The sequence below is a fragment of the Podarcis raffonei genome, chromosome 8 (assembly GCF_027172205.1).
Source record: "Podarcis raffonei isolate rPodRaf1 chromosome 8, rPodRaf1.pri, whole genome shotgun sequence".
Taxonomy (NCBI): Eukaryota; Metazoa; Chordata; class Lepidosauria; order Squamata; family Lacertidae; genus Podarcis; species Podarcis raffonei.
Window position 1 is genome coordinate 73,591,514 of NC_070609.1, and position 22,817 is coordinate 73,614,330.

The window sequence follows — 22,817 nt, forward strand, 5'->3', positions numbered from 1 at the left end:
TGGATGCAACCCAACCATCCACCCATAGGCAACTCTCAACTTACACAGAGGTTACGTTCTGGGGATAGCTCGTAAAGCCAAAATACATTGGGTGCAATGGTGGGTAGGATTGCCAGAGGGTTCCCCCCTTTTAAATCTTTTGTTATCTTCTTGTCAAGCGCAGAAAGCTGAATGCACAGAAGTTAAAGATGCGTAAGTTGGAGTTGCCTGCATATATTCTCTTATTTAAGAAATATGGTCAGATGGCATTTTTCCTAGCTGTAAGGAACTTGTAATTGCAATTGCATTCGGTTGTATCCAACTAGGTTTTACTCAAGAGTGGAATCCCTGAAATTAGCAGACCTAAATTAGCCCTGTTCGTGAATTTTAACGGGTTTGCATCACACCGGGGCCACATTCACATCATACATTTAAAGTGCTGTGATACCACTTTAAACAGCCATGGCTTTCCTCCAAAAGAATTCTGGGTGCTGTAGTTTGTTTAAGGGTGCTGCGAGTTGTCAGGAGACCCCTTACTCCCCCCAACTAAGCTACAACTACCAGAGTTTCCTAAGAAGAGTGATTGATTGTTAAACCACTCTGGGAATGAGGGGTGCAAGGTGAATGGCAAATAAGCCAATAAGCCCTCTTACCTGTTGAGGCACGAGGCTCCGTCATACCCTCCAGCAGCATAGAGAAGTCCATGCAGTGCTGCCACCCCTAAACAGCTCCGCCTGGTCCCCATGGAAACCTCCGTCTGCCACGAGTTGGTGACGGGATCGTAAGACTCCACTGTGGCCAAGTCAGAGGTCCCATCGTAGCTGCGGTGAAACAGAGCCAGCGTTACTATTGAATATATTAACATATTTATAGTTTTAGAATTTTAAAATAATTCTATTTCTGTAAAATATCATTTGATAAAATTATAAAAAAATACTACAAACATTTTCTAGCATAAAAAATATACTATTGAGATGTATATATTTAGGACCTACCCTGTTCTTCTGATTGTAAATGGTTTAAAACTGTTTTTAATGTTGTTGTTTTAAATTGTTGTGACATGCCCTAGGACATTAGGGTGAAGGGCGGAAAATAAATAACAGCAGCTGGCTAGTTCTATGTTCTTATGCTCTGACTGGCAGCAGCTGTCCAGGTTCTCTTTTAAAATGGAGACGTTAGAAAAATGCAGTCTGAATAATGGCACCCCTCTGAATCATCTCTGCCTTTTGCCGCTAGCTCCTAAATCACGATACATGGGTTGCATCCAACTAAGTGCTACTCAGAGTAGACCCACTGAAATGAATAAATCTAAGTTAGTCATGTCCCTTAACTTCAATGGGTCTACTCTGATTAGATCTAACATTGGAGACAACCAAATGCTAATAAGAATAATAATACATATTTATCACTTCATACCAAAATAGGCTTCTAAGGGATTTATAAGTTATAAAAAAGACAGCTACACAAACATATCAACATCCACAACTAAAATGCACAGTAGAAGAATCCCATTAAAACATTAAAAACCTAAACATTCACAATCAAAACAAGGGTCTACCTCTCTGCCTGTGGATAAATGACAGGATATTTATGATATAAATACGGTCATTGGCCTTATAAGTACAGTGGTACCTTGGTTTACGAACGTAATCCGTTCCGGAAGTCCATTCTTAAACCAAAGCGTTCTTAAACCAAGGCATGCTTTCCCATAGTAGCTGGGGACTCAATTTGCAAATGGAACACACTCAACAGGAAGCGAAACATGTTCTGCTTCCAAGGCAAAGTTCACAAACCAAAACACCTACTTCCGGGTTTGCAGCATTCTTAATCCAAGTTGTTCATAAACTAAGCTGTTCTTAAACCAAGTTACCACTCTATTTATTTTTTCTTTCTTTCCTTTCTTTTTTCCCTTCTGGTTTCTAAAATATTATTGTTCTGTATATTAGTTTGATTCTTATTGTATTTTATGTTGAAATTTTTCAATGAAAAATATATTTAAAAAAAACAAACATCCACAATCAAAATAAACAATTAAACCAACACGATAATTAAAACAGGGCACTCTGGTCAAGAGATCAGAGTAATGCCTGTGTAAACAGGTGTGTCTTCAAAAGCTGGCAGATGCAACAGGGAATGCGTTCCATAACACTGGAGCTACCAATGAAAACGTCTGCTTCAGCGTTACCACTAGCCAATAATCACCAGGCCAGGTTCCATAAATACGAAATCCTCCCTCCCTGACATCTATTGCTCCCTTGAAATTATGTGATGACAGCCATGGGAGTGGTGGGTGGGTGAGAGTGGCCGAGAATTCCTCCTTACCCGCCCACGGCATACAGCTTGTTCCCAATGGCAGCAACGCCCACCCTGGCCCGGCGAGTGGACATCGAAGCCACCATGTGCCAGCGGTCTGTCCTGGTGTCGTAGGCCTCACAGTCACCATGGATGGCAAAGAGGCTGCCGCCACCTGCACAAAAACAGAAAGCAGGGAGAAAGTGACAAGCTGGAAGGCCAGGGGGTAAGGCCAAGGGGCTCTCCGCAAGCTCATCTTGGGGCTCAGTTCACACAGCTGTTTCTGAGGCAGCCTCCTGTCAGGACTGGGCTATAGGCAGTCCATAGGAGGTGAGCCTGAAGGCTGCCCCCTGCAAGTCAGTGGTTTGCAAATGTCTGGCTCTTAGCCTTTGACTCCTGGCACCTGATAAGCTGCCGATTAGGTGGGCTGCAAAAATACTTGGGGCACAAAGCAGGCGAAATTAGGGGTACAGCCTGGGGAGAGGGCCACATAGGGAATCTGGAGGACTGGATTTGGCTCCCCAGAGACTGTACTATCATCCAGACATGATGTAAAGTCCCATTAAAGTTGTGAGGAAACATGGTAGGATGGTAGGAGGTGACCAGGGGGTGCTGAACAAGCCCCAGCAGGGTAGCGGGGAGGATCTCAATGGAGGCAAGTAATAGCATCCAGCAGGTAGGCTCTGGTTCTACAGAGAGAATGAGGAATCTGTCACCCTTCATATGTTGTTGGGACTCTTAACTCCCATCATCATTCTCCATCATCTAGATCAGGGATGTCCAACCAGTCAACCGTGATCGACAGGTCGATCCCCGGCTGATCTTGGTTGATCACGGGATCCCTCTCAATCGGCAGTAGTGAAAAGCAATGCGGTGAAAGTCCCCGCCTCCCTCCTCTGTCGCTCTGTTCCTCCATTGCGTCAAATGGGCGGTATTTAATTGTATGTAGCTGACAGATTAGGAAACTAAAGTATAGTTAGATCTTCCCCTCTCCAAAAAAAGCTCGACCTCCCCCCTCGCAGCCTCTTGTGAGTTGGATGTGCCTGATCTAGATGATATATTGTATAGCCCGCCGACCAGTTATTGCGGCAAGTGCAACAGCAGTGATCATTCAGTGTACAACTTAAGGGTAAATTCTGTTAAGTGTTAGTCAACTAGCCAAGGAAGGGAGAATAGGTGGAGGTTTTGCTTAGCAGCCTGGCAGAGCAGCATGATCTTTAGCGTGTGCTTGCATGACGTAGCATGTGCTGTGACTGGCTGTGCAGTTGTGAGGCAGTTTCCCCCGTGTTTGGTTGAATATCTAACCCTGCTCTGTATAAGGCCTGAACTAAGAAAACACAAAAACCTCTCTGTTTCTTTCTTCTCAAATTATACACTGATTTTGTCTAGTTGGCTCAGAAAAAGTGTTGTCAGGATTTTTCTCTCTGTGTTCCAGCTTGCTTTATTTATGTGATTTTGCTTAACAGTTATGACTAGACAGAGACAATCTGAACAGCACCCACAGTGCTGAAGTGGCAACGCCTCCCCAACAGGCCAGGAAGTTGTGCCACCTGCTCCATCATTCCCAGCATCTACTCCTTCCTTTGTCCAACCTCCAGAAGTTCCCCCTCTCCCCACAACCCCCAACATCCAGTTCCTTGGTCTTGGCCAAGCCTCCTTACCAACGGCAAAGAGCACAGTGCTGGCCCCCTCACAACGCCGGGGACGCGTTCGGCTGTTACTAAGGACGCCTCTCTGCTCAGGCATGAGATGGTACTTGAGGGCTTCGATGAGAAGGTCCTTGCATTCTGACTGGTGCCGCACAAGCAGCTCTGTGTCGACGTTGCTCATCAAGAAGTCACGGCTTAGGAGGGGGAGCCGGACACACTTCATGAGCTGGGGAGAAGAAAGGAGAAGGTTTGGGAAGGGTGTGAGAGGGCATGTGAACTAAATAAAAGGAAGACTGCAGGGTCTGGAACGGGAATCATACATGAACAGGGTCGCTTTCAGACAACCTGTTCCTTGGGCATTGACCCAAACTTGTTTGCACTAAGGGTTGCACCCAACTAAGGCTCCATTTGCACTCTGCATTTAAAGCAGTATCAATTTATTCATTGTATTTATATCCCACCTTTTTCCTCCATTTGAACTCTGCTGTTCCAGGTCCTAGTCCAACTCTTTAACCACTACCCCAGTTGAAATGGCCATGGCTCCCCGCAAAGCATCCTGGGAACTGTAGTTTGTTAAGAACGCTGAGAGTTGTTAAGCAACCCCTATTAGCTACAATTTCCAGAGTCCCCCAGAAAGTGGGATTGACTGTTAAGAACTGTTGCTCTGTGAGGGGAACTGCACTGAGAAATTCAGAGATCTGCGCATTTCGGAGGACGATTGTGCTTTGCTTTCTGCATCGTTTTGAAAGTGCAAATTAGATAGATTTGCTTTTAAATGTGAACTGAATTGAATTCCTTCCCGTTCTTAACTACAGCGGAATAAAATCAAATGACCCATTCATTCCTTCTCTCTGTCTCTGTCTCTAGAATGGCATCCATCGGTAGGGGAAAAAGAAGGCTGTCCTGTTTTTTAAATCAGTTGTGCGATTATGTCATACAGAGGAGTCAAGAACTCTGTTCGCCACGAGTGTTTCCTTTGGTGAGTAAAATAAGAAGAGCCTTCTTCTCCAGCTTGGAGCTGGACAGCTAGGAGGAATAATCACTTTTGTCATTGTAAGGTAAAGGGACCCCTGACCATTAGGTCCAGTTGTGACCGACTCTGGGGTTGCGGCGCTCATCTCGCTTTATCGGCTGAGGGAGCCGGCGTACAGCTCCAGGTCATGTAGCCAGCATGACTAAGCTGCTTCTGGCGAACCAGAGCAGCGAACGGAAACGCCGTTTACCTTCCCACCAGAGTGGTACCTATTTATCTACTTGCACTTTGATGTGCTTTCGAACTGCTAGGTTGGCAGGAGCAGTGACCGAGCAATGGGAGCTCACCCTGTTGCGGGGATTCAAACCGCCGACCTTCTGATTAGCAAGTCCTAGGCTCTGTGGTTTAACCCACAGCGCCACCCGCATCATTGTACGGTGCTCTAAACCAACAGTGCAAGTGTGGGAGAATTCTTGGCACTTGCTCCAGCTTGGAGTTAGCAAAGAAAGCCTGGAAATGGTGGCTTTGTTGCTGGGCTACTGAGGCACTCTGGTGCAGCTGCAGGAATGAGCAACCCCACTCCAATCTTTGTGGAGGGAAGCAGTGACTTGTCCCTGACCTTGCACAGCAGCACAGCCTGAGTTTAAGGAAGGGACAGAGGAGAGCCTGGAGACCCAGCAACCACCATTTGGGGGGTCAGCTGAAAATAGCAGACTCTTGGCTATGTAGCATGCAGCCTCCCTCCCACATTCATCCCAACCAGCACCGAAACCTGCACAGCCACGTACTCTAGGAATATGCTGCCTTCGACTGTCCACATCATGCTTCACCCAGCTCAAGACAGCTCGATAGACTTCCTCCTCTGAGGGCACATTGAGGCTGTCACTGGAGATGAGATCTAGCACCTGTAAAGGAGGACAGGGGCGGGTGGAGGGGGGGCGAAAAGAATAGAAAAATTGGGTTAGTTCAGACACTGCACAGGAAAAATGGAATCGAACAAAGATGATCCCAAGAACCGCCAGCATTTCTATGCAGGATCCAGGTCAAGAGATCGAGATAATTACAACATGAGAACATTGGAAGAGGCTCACTGGGACCTCAGCAGCCTGCTTTAACTATGTCGCTGTTATAATGGGATTGCTTGTTGGTTATTCAAATTGTGAACGTTCAAATTTTTGTGTTTGGATGAGGTTCTTTTATTGAGTGTGCTAATGATGGGTCTTTATAGGTTTTATATTTGAAAACCACCTAGCAGGTTACTGATCCCTCATCTAAACTCACTAATGGTCCCTTTTGCTGGTAGCAGCTGCCCAAGGATTCAGCTAGAGGTCTTTACTGCTACTTGACAGCCTTTTTAACTGGAGGTGCCAAGGATTGAACCTGGGACCTTCTGCATGCAAAGCAGATGCTCTACCACTGAGCTACATAAACCATAGGAACGTAGGAAGTTGTCTTATACTCAAACCAATGGTCCATCTAGCTCAGTAGTGTCTACACTGACCGCCAGTGGCTTTCCAGAACTTCAGATTGGGGGGTATTAAACTTGGGACCTTCTGCATGCAAAGCACACCTCCCCCCCCACTAAAAACAAAAAACACAGCCCTTCCCAATGCTTCCCATCTACAAAGGGCATCACAGTGGTGCCTGCCAAGCATAGGCAACAGTGTCCAAGGAGAAGCTGGCATGATGCCACCAGCAAAGGCAGGAATGGCCTCATGGAAACGCAGGAGGAGTTTTAATGAGAAGGCACACTGGTGTTTTCTTACTGCATAAGAAGCACATTAGGTCAGCACGTATTTACATGCACTCTTCCTATACCAGCTGCAAAGCTTGGCCTGTGGTTTGGAAAAGCGATTGGAGGCACTGAAGTTGCTAGGAGGGAGGTACCTCCCTCAATTTTTTAACTCTTTAGGAATACACAGGAGGCTGTGGTATCCTGAGCCAGACTCACTCTAGCCATATTAATTTACCAGGACATTTGGGCAGCATTCACGGGGTTGGTTTCCCACTGAATCCAGACATTTGCATAAACTGATGGGACTGAGTGTCTGTGTGCAAAACCAAACATGGGGGATGGGGGAATCGATCACTCATTATACCAGGCTTCCTCAGCCTCGGCCCTCCAGATGTTTTGAGACAACAATTCCCATCATCCCTGACCACTGGTCTTGCTAGCTAGGGATCATGGGAGTTGTAGGCCAAAACCTCTGGAGGGTCGAGGTTGAGGAAGCCTGCATTATATCTTTAGTTTGTGCTACTAAAACGTTTTGTGGATTTCATTTGCAAAGGTAGATTGCAGCCTCAATCTCAAGCAGGTGAGCAAACCCTGGTGCTGCTTAGTACCATTTGCGAAACCTGACACACAAGGCGAAAAAAGGGCTGCGCAATCTCTTACCTGCTTGAGAGGCAGAAGCATGAACTCTTCTGTCTTGGAGACATCCACAAAGTGCTGCAGGACATATTTGTGGGCCGACTTCAACAGGTCACTACAGGAGTGCGTGTCTGCGAAGCCCCGGATGCCCAGGCAGTTGGAGGGGTCCAGCTGGCTCAACAGGAACTTGCAGCAAGCATCCCGCACCCCATTCAGCTGGAGGAGGCTGGCGGCAGGAAGCAGTGTCTGCAAGGCAAAAAAGCCTGTCACAGGCAGGTATCTCACTCCCCCCAACCCTGACACTCCTGGTGTTTTAAGAAACTACCTTAAAAGCTGAGACCTGCAGAGAATGACTTTCCAAACATGTTACAGTTCTTGAACCAGAACGCTAGGGGTGGGGAGCCTCTAGGGTGCAGGCCATTTTTATTTAATATACTTAAGAAGAGCCCTGCTGGGTCAGGCCGCTAGCCCACCTGGTCTAGCATCCTGTTCTCACAGTGGCCGGCCAGATGCATGTGGGAAACCAGTGAGCAGTATTCAAGCGCAAGAGCAGTCTCCCCTCCTGATGTTTCCAACAATTGCTATTAAGAAGCACTGCTGCTGCCGACTATGGAGGCAGATCATAGCTGTTGTGGCAGGTAGACATTGTTAGCCCTCTCCTCCATCAATGCGTCTAATCCTCTTTTAAAGCCACTCAAGTTGGTCACCATCACTGCCTCCTTATATACCGCTATGTACTTAAAGACAGTTGCTAAGCTGTTTACAAAGTGACACGTACAATATATGTAACAAGGAAGCAACTGCAGCTAGGATTCTCCATGCACAAAAATGGAAAGAAGCAGAAATACCCACTAAAGAAGAATGGATAAGTGAGGTGATGGATTATGCAGAACTGGCAAATTTAACAGCTAAAATAAGAGAACCTAACGATGAAGGTTTTGTGGAAGAATGGAAACCGTTTTCGGATTATTTATGTGCTGGGCCCAGTGGTAACCCGTGAAACACGGTCCAGGACCGGTCCAGAATCCGGAGGTTCCGCTATGAGTCAGTCCGACAGAGCCAAGGCAGGACACGAGGCAGGAAACCAGTTAAGAACAGGTACAGGTTCTCAGGCAGGATCTAGCATACAGCAATGTTGCTCCCGCAACCTGGGGGCGGGGTCCGACAGCCTTTTATCTTTGTTGGGGTAGCGGCCGGTCCTGATTCCCCTGGCAACTCACCTCCCTGCTTTGCCCGAAGGTCAGCACCCCTCCTGCGAGTACTCAGGTCTCGCCTTCTTTCAGATCTTAGTCTCTGCAGCTCAGGAGATGTTGGTGGGTTACTAGACTGAGGGGCTGCCCCAGCCTCCCCTGACCAAATTGGTAGTGGAGCAAATGTAAGTGATGGCTCAGCTGAAGGCAACGAGGTAATCCCCGCATCTGGAGCCAGGGCAGGCTCAGGCCCCTGACTCAGCCCAGCTGGTGTTTGTTGCAGGGGAACCTGTGCAGACTGGGACTCTTCAGGATCAGGCCCCAGGATCTGGTGCAGACTGAGTCTCCTCTGGTGCTGAGTCCGAGCCCAAGTCCCAGGCCATCACAATTTAGAGAAATATTATGGTATGGTGAACACGTGAGTAGGATTTTAATTAGGAGCAACATAACGGATTGAAGATTATAGTAGTTTTGTTAAGGTTTAAGAGATAGAAGACAGGATGTAGCAGAGGGAGAGAAACAGAAAAAAACCATGGAAAAGGGAGTCGGAAGTAAAAAAAAAAGTTTTTATTATGTATTGAAATGTATGTGTGAAATTTTGGAAAACTTATTTAAGAAATCTTCCAAAGGGGGAAAAACACAAGGAAGCCATCTTGGCCCACCAGGGAGTTTAAATTGGCCTGTGAAGTCATTTCCTCCCAAAACCCCACCCATCTGCCAATCAGCTAACACCTTTAGGTGACACCAGCTGATTGGCAGGGTCCAATCTTGCTAGAACTCATTCCCACTGGAGGCAGTGACGGCCACCAACTTGGATGTCTTTCAAAGAGGATTGGACAAATTCATGGAGGCAAGGCTATCAATGGCTTCTATCCCTGGTGGCTATGCACTGCCTCCACAGCCAGAGGAAGCAATGCTCCTGAATACCAGGTCATGGAAACTGCAGGAGAGAAGAGTGCCCCAGCCCCATAGAACTAAGAACACTTCTGCTTCTTGCATTTTAATAAGTTGTGTGTCATCATTTTTCTTTCCATTTTTTAAAATAGAAAGCTGTGCAGTCAGCGTAAACATAGCAGGGAAGCTTCTACTTTGGACCAAGGCTTCCCTCAATTATCCTGGTTTTGCGCTGAGCAGTCTTTCAGCCATCACCTTCTGGTAGGAACCTACAAAAACCCAAGAGAGATCCACAGATGGGAAGAGAGAAGGGGTTGCTCCAGGCCAGCTGAGCCAGCCTTGTTGGAAGCACTGCAAGACCAGGCCAGCCATCATGTGACATCATTGGGAACTGCAGGGAGGGCAATGTGATAAGATTACAGGCATCTGTGGTTCAGGGGCCTGGAGGTGCCACTGCAATTTGGTTTTGATACATAAATAGACATTAAACAAGACGGACCCAGGAACCTCATATGGCCATTTGGAGTGCTCCTTGCCCATATCCAAGATGCTCCATTCCACTCCTTCTCTCACCCATCTCTCCAACTGTCCCCTTTGCTCAGTCCTCATTCGGGTGGGGCTTTTTTTGGGGTGATGGGGGTCGAGGGGATCTTCTGTTAGGATTCCCACCCCCACTAAAGTTTATTTTTGTACAACTGCAAGAATTGAGGGTTCTCTGCAGGGGGATTTCTCCAAGCCTACCGATACCGACCTCTGTGCACGTATGCAATTTTGACTACAAAAATGTTAACACCTACCCCTGAACGCTGGAAACAGAAGGAAATATAAAGGAACGGCTCGCCTGGTGGGGCAGTGCAGCAGCAGCTTTCATGGCCCTTGCACCCAGGGCTGATCTGGACAAAGAGTTGGAGGCTGCAGAGGCACTAAGTGGGGAGCTAGTTTGAGTCAGGGCTTAGATCTGACTGCAGGAAGGTATGCAGATTATCACATCTCAGGTGGCTGGGCAAGAACTTCCAGACCACCTGCTCCCAACCTTTGTTGAGCAAGTTGCTCCCTCGGAGCTGTCCGTGGTCCTGCCACTTTCGTCCATGGGCATCAGACCGGAATGCCACAGCAGTGTTTTTGCCGCTTAACAGCAGAGGGTGCAGGTGAGGCAGCAGTGAGGACAGTTCCCAAAGAAACCATAGAAAAGATGCTGGTCCTTCTGGTCCATCTTACCTGTACGTTCCCTTCTCCCACCACAATCTCAGCCGTGTAGGCATATTGAACCAGCTGCTCCAGCGCCTGCGGGTCGATATCATGGAGTGTTATGTGGGTCTGTCGGCTTTCACTCATCTCATCTGCGGTGGCAAGGAAACACAAGGGAACTCCGTGAGGACACCATGGGTATCTTAAGCAGAAACCCCTATGTGCTTTATTGTGGTCACTGTCCCCAGCAAAAGCCAAGACCCATCCAGCCCTGAGGAGGAGCAGGAGCCGCAGATCAGTGGCAGAACAGATGCTTTCTTTGCAGAAAGTCCCAAATTCATCTCTGGGTAGCAACAATCACAAGTCCTAGAGGTCTGAGGGAAGCCCTTGCTTCAGACTTGGCCCCATCTGCACTATACGTTTAAAGCAGTATCATATACAGTCATACCTCCGCTTACGTATCCCTCTACTTACGTAAACTTTGGGATACATAAGCAGCAAACCCGGAAGTATATTTCTGGGGTTTTGCCACGTGCGCATGCGCAGAAGCGCTCTACCACCGTGTGTGCATGCGCAGAAGCGGTCCCTCCAGTTGTGGAAACCTTGGGATCCGACCAGAGCTCCGGAACGGATCCCGTCCACAACCGGAGGTACCACTGTAATGTTAAACTGTTGTGGCTTTGTCTAAGACTCCTGGGAGCTGTAGTCTTTTAAGAGAGCTGAGAGTTGTTAGACTCCCTCCCGTTCCCCTCACAGCTACATTTCCCAGAGTTCTCTGGGAAGAGGGGTTGATTCTTTAAAAAAGCCAGAGACAACACTACCAATAGCTCCCCCCCCCTCACTTAGAGACCCATGCTGGTTTATACTTGGTAGACTTGACTAACTTTGACCTGTTAATTTCAGTAGATCTGCTCTTAGTAGGATTTATTTGGGTAGAACCCAAAATGTCTGCTATATATATATGTCATGATTAAGGGATATCTTCTTCTTCTTCTTCCTCTTCTTCCGTAAGTGTTTGCCACCCTTGGCTCCTTTACAAAGAAGGGCAAGATATAAATATTAAAAAAAAATAAAATGGGGCATCAGTGCCCCACATAGCCCCTTTCCCCTTCTCCATGAGTAGTAACACCAGATTAAATTATGCACCTATTAAAGTTCATTTGCAAGTTATCTAATGCACCCTTCGAGAAACTCTGCTCTACAGCTCACCTGAAAGGGAAAGTCTCAAAGCAGAAAGAATTTCAGGGTTAATGAATTATGTGCAGCAAGAGGAATGGCACCAATTAAAAGTCTACTCGACTTGCAGAATTTCTACAGGTTGCAGAATTTTTGCCTCAACTGGAGCAGAACATGAACCATCTGGGTGCAGACTTTCAAGGCAACTGAGGCAAGGAGCAAGAAGAAGAGGATTTGGGTAGAGATACTTGCTTGTGAACATGGCGTGGAAGTAAGGGCTGCAGGAAGCCAGCACCACTTTGTGGGCCTTGATCTCCTTGGTGGCCACATGCAGCACAATGTCGCAGAGCAAGGATCGCTGCCGCATGCGGTTCATGCAGACGAAGGCGTCGTGGTAGTGCCGTTTCGAGTTGTGGGAGATGCTGTGCCCATCCCGGTTTAGGAGCTGCATTCCGCTTTCCATGGCTGCAGGCGGGTCGTTCCTGGCTCGTGGCAGCGCCCTCTCAGCCTCTCTGGAGAAACATTTTAGGGAAGGACAAGAAGCAGATTAATCACAGTTTTGGATCCTAAACTCTGCTCCTTGGTTTAAACAACAACACCCTGCAGCCGATGACCTCCTTGCAACATTTCAGCTCCCCAACCGGAAGCACCCTATATGAATGCAAAATTGGAAAATAAGAAGGTAAGAAGAGCCTGGCAGCTGGATCAAGCCAAAAGCCCACCGGCATCCTGTTTGGACAGTGACCATTCAGATGCCTCTGGGAAGCCCCAAAGAAGGCCCTGAGCCCAACAGCAACTCTCACTGCTTGCAATTCCCAGCAGCTGGCGTTCAGAGACATGCTACCTCCAACAGCGGAGGGAACAGCCATTGCCAGCCTTGCCCTCTATCAATGTGTCGAATCCGCTTCTAAAGCCATCTAAGGGGAGCATGATGAACAAGAGCATAAGAGCACTGCTTGATTGGGGCAAAGGCCCAGCTAGTCCAGCATCCTGTTCTCCCTGTGGCCAACCAGAATCCCCAAAGGAAAGCAGGACCTGAGTACATACTGCCTCTGGCAATGAAGGCAGAACACAGCTCTCATGGCTACCAGCCACTGATACCTTCCATGAGTTTGTCCAATCCTCTTTTACCTCCATTCACTATGAAAACCAGATGGGGGACTATGATGCGCCGCTGGCCTGATCCAGCAGGGAACTCCTTATGTTATTCATCATTGCATTATGTGGAGATGATTTAGATCAGGCAAATTCATGGAAGAGAAGGCTATCAGTGCCTACTAGCCCGTATGGCTACATTCTACCTCCACTGTCAGAGGCCATAGGCTTCTGAATGCCGTTTTGCTAGGAACCACAAGAGGGAATAGCTGCTGTTGTGCTCAGGTCCTGCTTGTGCACTTTCCAGAAAGGGCAGCTGGCTGCCCATTGTGAGAACAGCATACTGGACTAGATAGGGCACTGGCCTGATCCAGCAGAGCTGCTCTTATGTTCTACCTTGGATGCTGGGTGGAACTGGACTTTATCCATTTAAATCCTGAATGGTGGGGGGGGGGAGGCATACAGTTTTGCCCAAGGCTCCTTCCAAAGCACAAGCCTCCCTGCCGTTGCCTCTGAGCACCATGCATTGTGATAACCACAGGCGCCTCACCAGTAATAATCATGAAAAGGAATAATTAAAAACCACTCAGCAGCCTCACGTCAGATCCGCCCACCGGCAGTAAGTCACACGCATGTTTATCCGGGCCTTGATATTCATCACAAACACCTCCACACTGCCGGCTGCGAGGGCTTATGAGTATGTGTGAGCGTGCCTAAAAATAACTGGTCCTCGGCTAGGAAGAGGAAGCAGTTTTAATTCATTCTTGCCAAAAGCGGGAGACGCATATGCCAAGGAGAAGGAGGCGGCGGCAGCGATGACGAAGACGGCGATGGGGACAAAGGGAATCAGACCACGAAGCAGCGGACACATGCACACGCTACAAGCCAGATGGGCAGATGGGTGCAGACGCAGTGAGATGCCAAGCTTCCTGCAGCCTCGGAAGAGAATGGCGGGGGGGAGCACCAAAGCATACAGAGCGCTTCCTGTGATGAAGGAGAGGGAACTCCCGTCCTCGTCTGGAACGAGGGGAGACATCGAGCGGCGACTGAACGGATGTGACTCCTGAGAGCCGCCCACATACAGCTGATCGTGCAAGCTAAAGGCAAATGGGAAGACAGAGGAGATCTCGTGAAGTTAAGGAGCTGCCAAATGCACGATGCGCAGCGGGCGGGTGAATTAACATTTGCAAAGTATGCAGTGGCGGAAGCGCAAGGTATAATTATGACGGGTGGAAGGTGGGCCATGTGCTCCCCTCCAGCAGCCTGATTTCAGCAGGTGAGACTTTTTCAGGGTGGGGGATAAAATGTATTTTTCTGCTCCCTAAATGTTTCAGCCTAGCCCCCTGGGTGGGGAACCTTAGGCCTGGGGGCCAAATGCAGTCCTCCAGACCTCTCTAACTGGCCCTTAAAATAGTCCCCAGGCCACATCCCTCACCAGCCTGACTTTGCACCCTCTTTGTTTTTGCCCAGCTAGAATGTGTTATTGAACTCTGTTCCTGCCTTTTGTCTGGATGGAGGAATGTGGGTGAAGAAAGTAGCCTCCTATATGAAGGTAAAACAAAAAACATTTGTTGCTGCACCCACTTTTGCCTCTGGCTCCACCCACCACCGGCTCTTGGAAAGTCCCTCAGAAGGGAATATGGCCCCTCAACTGGAGAAGGTTCCCCATCCCCATCCCCATCCTAGCCTTTCCAAAAGATTCCACTATGGCAACATCACTGACTCGCGGTCATCTGGCTAGGAGGTTTCACAGCCCCCATGTGCTGGCCTTCCTGCAGACCCCTCAGAGTAGTTCCCACCTTTCAACCATGCAGGGGGTAGTGTAAGACTTGGGGGCAAGGACCAACCATCCTAAGCAGAGCACTCTCCCAAAGGTCCTACTGTACAAGCTGGATGGGACAATTACATTCAATAGCGTTGTATCAAAGCTTTGGTTGAGGGCCCAGGAACTGGTCAAATCATAAGGGTGTGCATAACGGTGGAAAGACTCTCAACTGGGCTTAGACTTTCATAGGGACAACCTCTTTCATGTGCAGGAGCTATCCTGGGTCCTGAAACATCCTAGCATTTGCATGGTCTATAGTGGTACCTCGGGTTACATACGCTTCAGGTTACATACTCCGCTAACCCAGAAATAGTGCTTCAGGTTAAGAACTTTGCTTCAGGATGAGAACAGAAATCGTGCTCCGGCGGCGCAGCGGCAGCGGGAGGCCCCATTAGCTAAAGTGGTGCTTCAGGTTAAGAACAGTTTCAGGTTAAGAACGGACCTCCAGAATGAATTAAGTACTTAACCCGAGGTACCAATCTATTTGTATATTTAATTATAGCAACACCCACCACTGCCACCCAACTCCCAATTCAGATAGCCTCTCCAGGAGGTTACAGTGGTCGATGGCATCAAAAGCCACCAACAGATCAAGGAGAAAACCAGTCTCCTCCAAGAACACCTGGCTCTGGTTAGCAGCCACCCGCTTAAGAACCTTGTCCAAGAAAGGGAGGTTGGCAACTGGCTGGTAATTCCCAAAGTTCTCAGAATCTAGGGATGGTTTCTCAAGAAGCAGTCACTGCCTCCTTGAAACAGGCAGGAACTACAGTACCCTCTCTTGTAAAGAGGTATTGACCACCTCCCTAGCCCTGACAGCTGTCTCCTTCCTGCTGGATTTTATCAGCCAAGAAGGGTAAGGGTCCCCACATCCTCGAGCCGGATCAAATGAAATTCATCCAACAAAACAGGATTAGACAGTGCTGTGTGTATCTCTTGAGAGTCAATTGCTGTAGCAGTAGAGCTAAGGTCCTGATGGATGCAAGGAATTTTATCCTCAAAATGCCCAGCATTCTGCCACCACTTTTGGGCCAGTGTGCTGAAGACCCGGAAAAGCTCTGCCAGATGGTATAATGAGGATGCAATGGTTGTCATGACAGCTATGAAGTCCTAAGCCACCCCAGAGCCAGCATGGATGTTGAAGTCCCCCAGAACCATCAGTCTAGGAGGCTTCAGCACTGCCTCCAAGATCAACTCTGTCAGCTCCGTCAGGGAGACTGAAGGACAGCAAGGTGGTCAGTAAACTAGGAGAATCTCTAATACCCAACACCAGGAACACACACTCAACATCCCCATTCAGCTGGACAGAAAGCCTGGATACAGACGCACAGAGAGAATCTCTATAGACCACAGCAACCCCCTCCCTGGCCCTCAAGTCTGCCCTGATGCTGTACTGAGTACCCAGGTGGGCACAACTGGGTGAGACCAACTCCTCCCTGTTCACCCACCCAGGTCTCAGTGATGCAGGCCAGATCGGCCTTCCCATCTACAATCAAGTCATGGATTCACAGCCAATCTGGCATTCAACAGCAGCAGTCGCAGACCCAAGGGCTGGCTGATAGGACCACAGTTCTTCAAGTTGAAGGGAAGGCTGCCACACTGCACGGTCACATATATACAGGATCTTTTAAAACAATGTGTTCAGCAATCCTGAGAATGCAGAACATAACCAACTTGTCTCTGGGCACAAATCAAGAGAAAAGGTCAGAGCTCAGAAGCAGAGCATCTGCTTTGTATGCAGAAGGTCTCAGGTTCAATCCCCAATGGTATCTTTGGGAGCACTGGCTGGGAAAGATGCCCTGCCTCAAACCCTGGAGAGCAGCTGCCAGTCAGTGTAGACAATACTAAGGCTGATGGGCCAATGGCATGATTCAGTATAAGGAGGCTTCCTATGTTCCTGTGTCTTAAGGGAAGGGCTGTGGCTCAACGGTACAGCAGCAGTTTTGCATGCAGAAGGTCCTGGGTTCAATCCTTGGCATCTCCTAGTAGGGACAGGAAAGAAGACTCCCTGCCTGAAACCCTGAAGAGCAGCTACCAGTCAGTGTTGACAATATTGAGCTAGATGGGTCCAATGGTCTGACTTAGTTCCTGTTCCTTACCCTCTGTGTGAAGCCTATAGCCTCACTAGGAACAGACTTTGCTTTGAGATCCCAGTTCTGTTCATGAAACTCCAAGCTCTGTTGCAGGTAGCATCTTTTCAGACATTCCTTCCTCGTCTTCTTAAAGGCTTTCCAAGAGGAAATGCAGCCCTAAGAGTGAAAAGGATTCCTCACCCTTACCCATCATCCTGAGCACAGTTGTTTGCTACAAGAGAAGTGCCTGGCTTTCTGAGAGAAATAAATCAAAGCAACAATTAAAGGATTCTGAGAGCCCTAATGAACCTATACCCCAAGAAAGTAATCGTTGTAGCTCTGAGAGAGTCACTGTTCTGAGCACACTTATTTTGAATCTGTCTCCTCTGGGCACCATTGGGTTCTGCCTTGGCTCATTCATTCACTGCCAAAGCAGAGATGCTACAGAGTGGCATGCTTTCAAGCGAGCCTGCCCATGGCAACTCTGAACAAGGAACTCTTCTAGTCAATAATGTAAGATGCAAAACAGTTATTGTCCTAAGCAAACATTTTTTCAACTAATAATAGTTAAGGAAGTGGGACATAGTGGGTTGCCTAGGAGCAACTTCGCAATGACTTTTAAACCATATTAATCTGCTGTCATTAACAGCTAGTTGTTTCATATCCGTTTACATGCAATTTTGTATTGATTTTTTTTTTATGGTGAAGTGCCCTGGGAACTATTTGGCTTAAGGGTAACATATGAATGCTTTAAAGTCCTCAATCCCTTCCCCCATCCCTTCTTAAATTAAAGCCTTTTGGCTTTTTAAAAGGTTGAACTTCAGAGCCACCAATGCAAAAACTTATGTTCCAGGAGAATTCACTTTGGATTAATGTTCTAGCATATATGAATCTTTTATTGCTAGGAGGGGGATCTAAACTTTGTTGATATAACAACAAAGAGCAGATCTGTACATACACAGCACTAATCATTTTATCTAATCCCCTTTTAAAGCCATCCAAACTTGGCTACAAGGGACGCGGGTGGCGCTGTGGGTTAAACCACAGAGCCTAGGACTTGCCGATCAGAAGGTTGGCAGTTCGAATACCAGCGACGGGGTGAGCTCCCGTTGCTCTGTCCCTGCTCCTGCCAACCTAGCAGTTCGAAAGCACGTCAAAGTGCAAGTAGATAAATAGGTACTGCTCCGGCGTGAAGGTAAACGGTGTTTCCATGTGCTGCTCTGGTTCGCCAGAAGCGGCTTAGTCATGCTGGCCATATGACCCGGAAGCTGTACGCTGGCTCCTTCAGCCAATAAAGCGAGATGAGCGCCGCAACCCCAGAGTCGGTCACGACTAGACCTAATGGTCAGGGGTCCCTTTACCTTTACCTTTAAACTTGGCTAGCAAGCTTCTAAAGTGGCATATATTGGACAGGGTTAGGCTAGAAGCTGTTCACCCTCTATTAACAGGTCCTCCTAAGGGACTATTTCTATAACCAACAGGTGCACAGGCTAAGATCTGCTGCAAGGCAGACCTTTTGACCTGAAAATCCTGCCCACTGTACCCAGCATGACTAAAGATTGTCATTACTCAATGGCTGTGTTAGCATGTTCACATTAAATTAGTCTTGCATATGAAGCCTGTGTTTCCAACGCCGGATGCCTCTGGAGAGTCACTGTTCTGAACCTCTTTCCAACCCTCCTCCTCAGGGCATCCTTTGGTTCTTTCTAGGCACTATTTGATCACTGCCAAAACAGAGGTGCTATGCAATGACCTGCCAGTGTGGTGTGGTATAGTGGTTAAGAGCAGTAGTCTTGTAATCTGGTGAACCGCTCCTCCACAAGCAGCTGCTGGGTGACCTTGGGCTAGTCACACTTCTTTGAAGTCTCTCAACCTCACTCACCTCACAGAGTGTTTGTTGTGGGGGAGGAAGGGAAAGGAGAATGTTAGCCGCTTTGAGACTCCTTAGGGTAGTGATAAAGCAGGATATCAAATCCAAACTCTTCTTCTCTCAGACGAGGCTGCCCACAGCACCTTTGTATGAGTAACATTTTCAAGCAGGAATGTAGTACTCAGAATGGCAACTCATGCAGAGATACAGAACTCTCTCTTTAAAAACAAAAAAACCCAACACCTCACAGTTAGTAAACTTTTTCTTGTTTTTTTGTTTTTCAACCCTCAACTACTTTATAGCCTAGGAAGTGGGGAACAACCTAGAAATTACTTCTGAACTCTTTGGTCAGTAAACATAGCTACTCTTAGGCTACTTAAAAACAAACAACCATTTTGCAAGGGAGCTAGCGGAAAAGAGAGAAAGCAACCCATGCTTCTTCCACTAGCCCACTGTATTTCCATGTGTGTTGTGTATCAAGATGCTTTCCGTCCACTGTGTCTAGCAGGGAAGTCAAGCAGACTGGTGGATGGCTTGATCCGTCTGTCCTCCACCAGCCTCCTCACTCACCTGCATGAAATTCCTGGTTGTCTGAGGTACTAGGTGAGCTGTTAAATGCAAGATTCTGCTAAACTATGATTTAGCATTAGAAGCTGCAGCAAGACTTGGGCTTCCCCTTCTTCAGTTTGACTGCAAGGAAGAGATTGGAAGCTTCCATTTCTATTTTAAATGGGCCACAGTTTAGTGTGTCCTCTGAGCTCTAAACTGTGGCTAATCTTAAATATGCATTGTTGAAACAAGCCATCTTTGTAATCTACAATTAAGATTAACCACTGTTTGTCTGGGTTCAGATGTCACAACAAACTGTGGTTTATCTAAAACCATAGTTTAGCTTTACCGTGCACAGTCATTAACAATGGAAATATATTCTGCATACGCTCAGAGGCAGTTTATTATTCTGTTATTCAGCATGTTCTAGCCCCACAGTCCCCATATTACACATCAGATCTGCTTGTTTGGTTTAGGTAGTGTTGAACAGCTAAGCCTTCCATATTGCTTGAAAGCTCAAGTCTATAGTGTACTGTGGAAGCAAATCCGCTATCTCTTTTTTGCAGCCCTCAAACCAAGCCATCCTAAAAATAGTCCTGGTTGTTTCAAAGGACATGACGCAAGCCACAAAATTAATCACCCTCTCTGTTGCTAACACAGGTAGCTTCCAATGCCAGCCGTTGGGTTCAGTGTGGCATTTCATGGAACCAAAGGCCTTCAAATCCAAACTGGTGCTTAAAATCAGTCCACATAATCGGGCAAAGGCAACAGGTGCCCTAAGCCATGCACAGGGAGGATCAAGGCGTTGGCAGGCCTACAGAGCAGGCTGCTTTGGGTTCTAGCAAGTCAACAAAACTCCGCATTGTGATTACTTTATTTATTGTGTGTGCCACTTTACAAAATACAGTATAAGAGGTCAGCTCCTGCATTGAAAGGTTTAGAGCCTAAGTTTTGACACAGGGTAACACCAGAAGGGAAAGGAGGCAGGTATAAACAGGGGAGACAAAATAAAGATAATTGAACTTTCCCCAGTATTTTGAGTCACCAGAAATGTGGGACACCTGCCCTAGAGAGGCCCAGTTGTTCAAACTCGCTGCTCACATTTTGAATACCCAGAATGCAGCTTTTTAAGAATGCCTGTGGGTTGCAAGTGGATGCATAAAAAGGTAAAGGGACCCCTGACCATTAGGTCCAGTCATGGCCAACTCTGGGGTTGTGGCGCTCATCTCGCTTTACTGGCCGCGGGAGCCGGTGTACAGCTTCCGGGTCATGTGGCCAGCATGACTAAGCGGCTTCTGGCGAACCAGAGCAGCGCATGTAAATGCCGTTTACCTTCCCGCCGGAGCAGTACCTATTTATCTACTTGCACTTTGACGTGCTTTCGAACTGCTACGTTGGCAGGAGCAGTGACCGAGCAATGGGAGCTCACCCCGTCGTGGGGATTTGAACCGCCGACCTTCTGATCGGCAAGTCCTAGGCTCTGTAGTTTAACCCACAGCGCCACCCACATACAGACCAATAAAAAGTTCAGAAAAGAGCATGGAGAGCCACCAAAATGTTCTAGGGGGGTGGAGCAACACCTCTATGGGGCATGGTCACAATGTTTGGGGCTTCTTAGCTTAGAGATAAGGTGAGCAAGAGAGGACACGATAGGGGTGGTGGAGAAAGTGGACAGAGGAGAAGTTTTCTCTCTCTCTCTTGTGATACTAGAACTCAGGGATGTCCAGAAAAGCTGGATGTTGTAAGATTCAAGCCAGATGAAATTAAGTTCTTCATAGTTAGGAGGAGTCAGTGACGGCCACTAACTTAGATAACTTTAAAATTAGACAAATTCATGAGGGATAGGCTATTAATGGCTACTAGCTAGGATGGCTATGTATTACTCCCACTCTCAGTGGCAGCTTCGGAGTCTCGAGTGCAGAGAGTGCTGCTCTTGTGCTCAGGATCCGCTTACAAGCTTCTGATAGGTATCTGGAAGGCCACTGTGAGAACAAGATACAGGACCAAGTGGGCCTTTGGCCTGATCTAGCCTCAGGGCTCTTCTTATGCATGTCTGTTTGGAAATCCAGCTGAGCTCAACAGGACTTGCTTCCAGACAAGTGTGCATAAGATTGCAACCCCATTGTTCTTTCCGCTGAGTTATTGTTTGCTTTAATCCCATCTGTTGTTGGCTGTCTTCTTAATTGCTTTAATTTGTGTGGGTTTTTTTGTTTTTTGTTTTCCTTAGCTTGCTTTTAGATTTTTAATTTGGTGCCGTAAGGGGTACTGATGGGAAGGTGAGATGCAAACATTTTAATAACGAAAGCAAGCAACACTTTTCAGGTGCTGCAAAACCCTTTCTCTGCTTTTGCTGTAAGACACGGATCCAGTTCCTCAATCCTACAGGCTGCCTCCCACTGGCTTGTGGGCAACGTTGATGGAGCTTAAGGAAGGGCCTGCAGCTTTGTGGTATAGAGGAGGAATAGTGGAGCTGAGGCGCAGGGCCCAAAGGTGGCCCCCTAGCTCTCTCAGTCTGGCCCTCGGGACTCCCCAGGTGACACGCTTTCCCAGCCCTGATTCACACCTTCCTTAAGGGCTTTTGCGTGGCTGGAATAGAGTCCCTAAACTCTGGTGCCTCTTGCATTGCCTGGATGGAGAAAGAGAGAGATTTGTTTGTATAAGTATTATAAAATCCTGCATGGCATGGAAAGTGAATAGAGGAAAATTCTTCTCCCTCTCTTGTAATGCTAGAAAGCTGAATGTTTGAAGAGTTGGGACAGAGAAATGGAAGTATTTCTTCAGAGTTAAAAGTATAGAACTTGCTCCCATAGAAGGCAGGAATGGCTACCAACTTGGATGGCTCTAGAAGAGGATTAGATATATTCACAGAGAAGGCTCTCCATGGCTACAAGCCACAATGGTTGGTCCCTATGAGAACAGGATGCTGGACTAGATGGGCCACTGGCCTGATCCTGCAGGCTCGTCTTATGTTCTAAACTTCTACCTTTTGAGAGGTTGGAATGGAGTCTCCTCTGCAAAGGTAAGACACCTCACTGTTGGCCCAACTGCTTTTGTCCCTGGTCCCACCTGCCAGTGTCCTGCACACATCCCTTGAAGGTTGTCGATCAGGCAATGTGGCCCTCAGGCTGGAGTTGGTTTCCCACCCCTGTGGTAGGGCACATACTTTGCCCACAGAAACCTCTGCTCAGAAACCTCTGGATAACTCCTGCCAGTAGACGTAGACCATGTTGTTAGACCCCAGATCCCATCAGCCTAAGGCAGCATGGCCAACAGTCCAGGGATGATGGGAGGTTCCTCATCCCTGTATTAAAATTCTGGCTTAAAAATAGGGACATGGAACCTGTGGCCCTTCAGATGGCGTTGGATTCCCACTAGTCCCAGCCAACATGATCAATGGTTGGCATTGATGGGATTAGCAATCCAACAACACCTGGAGGGCCACAAGCACACACACACCCCATGTTAACAATACTGAGCTAGGATAGATTGCTCTGGTATAAGGAGCTTCCTATGCTCCTGTGTTAGACTCTGTTTACTAACTTGAGTTGGCTTGGAATGAACTCTCTTTGTGTTCTAAGCTCCTCGGAGGCTAGGCAGTGCCTTCCTTTCTCTTCCTGCTGTGTGGCAACTACATCAATAGCACAACAAAAATAAAATAAAATCAGGAATTCACAGATGCTGCAGGAAATTCGACAAA

The 22,817-nt window shown here is 47.6% G+C and overlaps 1 protein-coding gene and 1 long non-coding RNA gene across 3 annotated transcripts in view; one reads left to right on the forward strand and one right to left on the reverse strand.

Moving 5' to 3' along the window:
- Positions 1-14,708, forward strand: part of LOC128419757 (uncharacterized) — a 28,248-nt gene extending 13,540 nt beyond the window's left edge. The window contains exons 2-3 of one of the 2 annotated variants that reach the window (XR_008331908.1): positions 4,788-4,899; positions 14,278-14,708. This is a non-coding gene — a long non-coding RNA (uncharacterized LOC128419757). The remainder of the gene's footprint in view (positions 1-4,787; positions 4,900-14,277) is intronic. The other variant, XR_008331909.1, reaches the window with a different exon arrangement.
- Positions 1-22,817, reverse strand: part of KLHL17 (kelch like family member 17) — a 31,590-nt gene that overhangs the window by 4,586 nt on the left and 4,187 nt on the right. The window contains exons 2-8 of the mRNA XM_053400833.1: positions 11,965-12,224; positions 10,567-10,688; positions 7,289-7,510; positions 5,682-5,798; positions 3,933-4,146; positions 2,302-2,446; positions 633-800 (exon numbers count right to left, since the gene is read on the reverse strand). Coding sequence (XP_053256808.1) covers positions 633-800; positions 2,302-2,446; positions 3,933-4,146; positions 5,682-5,798; positions 7,289-7,510; positions 10,567-10,688; positions 11,965-12,175 — 1,199 coding nt within the window. The 5' untranslated portion in view covers positions 12,176-12,224. The remainder of the gene's footprint in view (positions 1-632; positions 801-2,301; positions 2,447-3,932; positions 4,147-5,681; positions 5,799-7,288; positions 7,511-10,566; positions 10,689-11,964; positions 12,225-22,817) is intronic.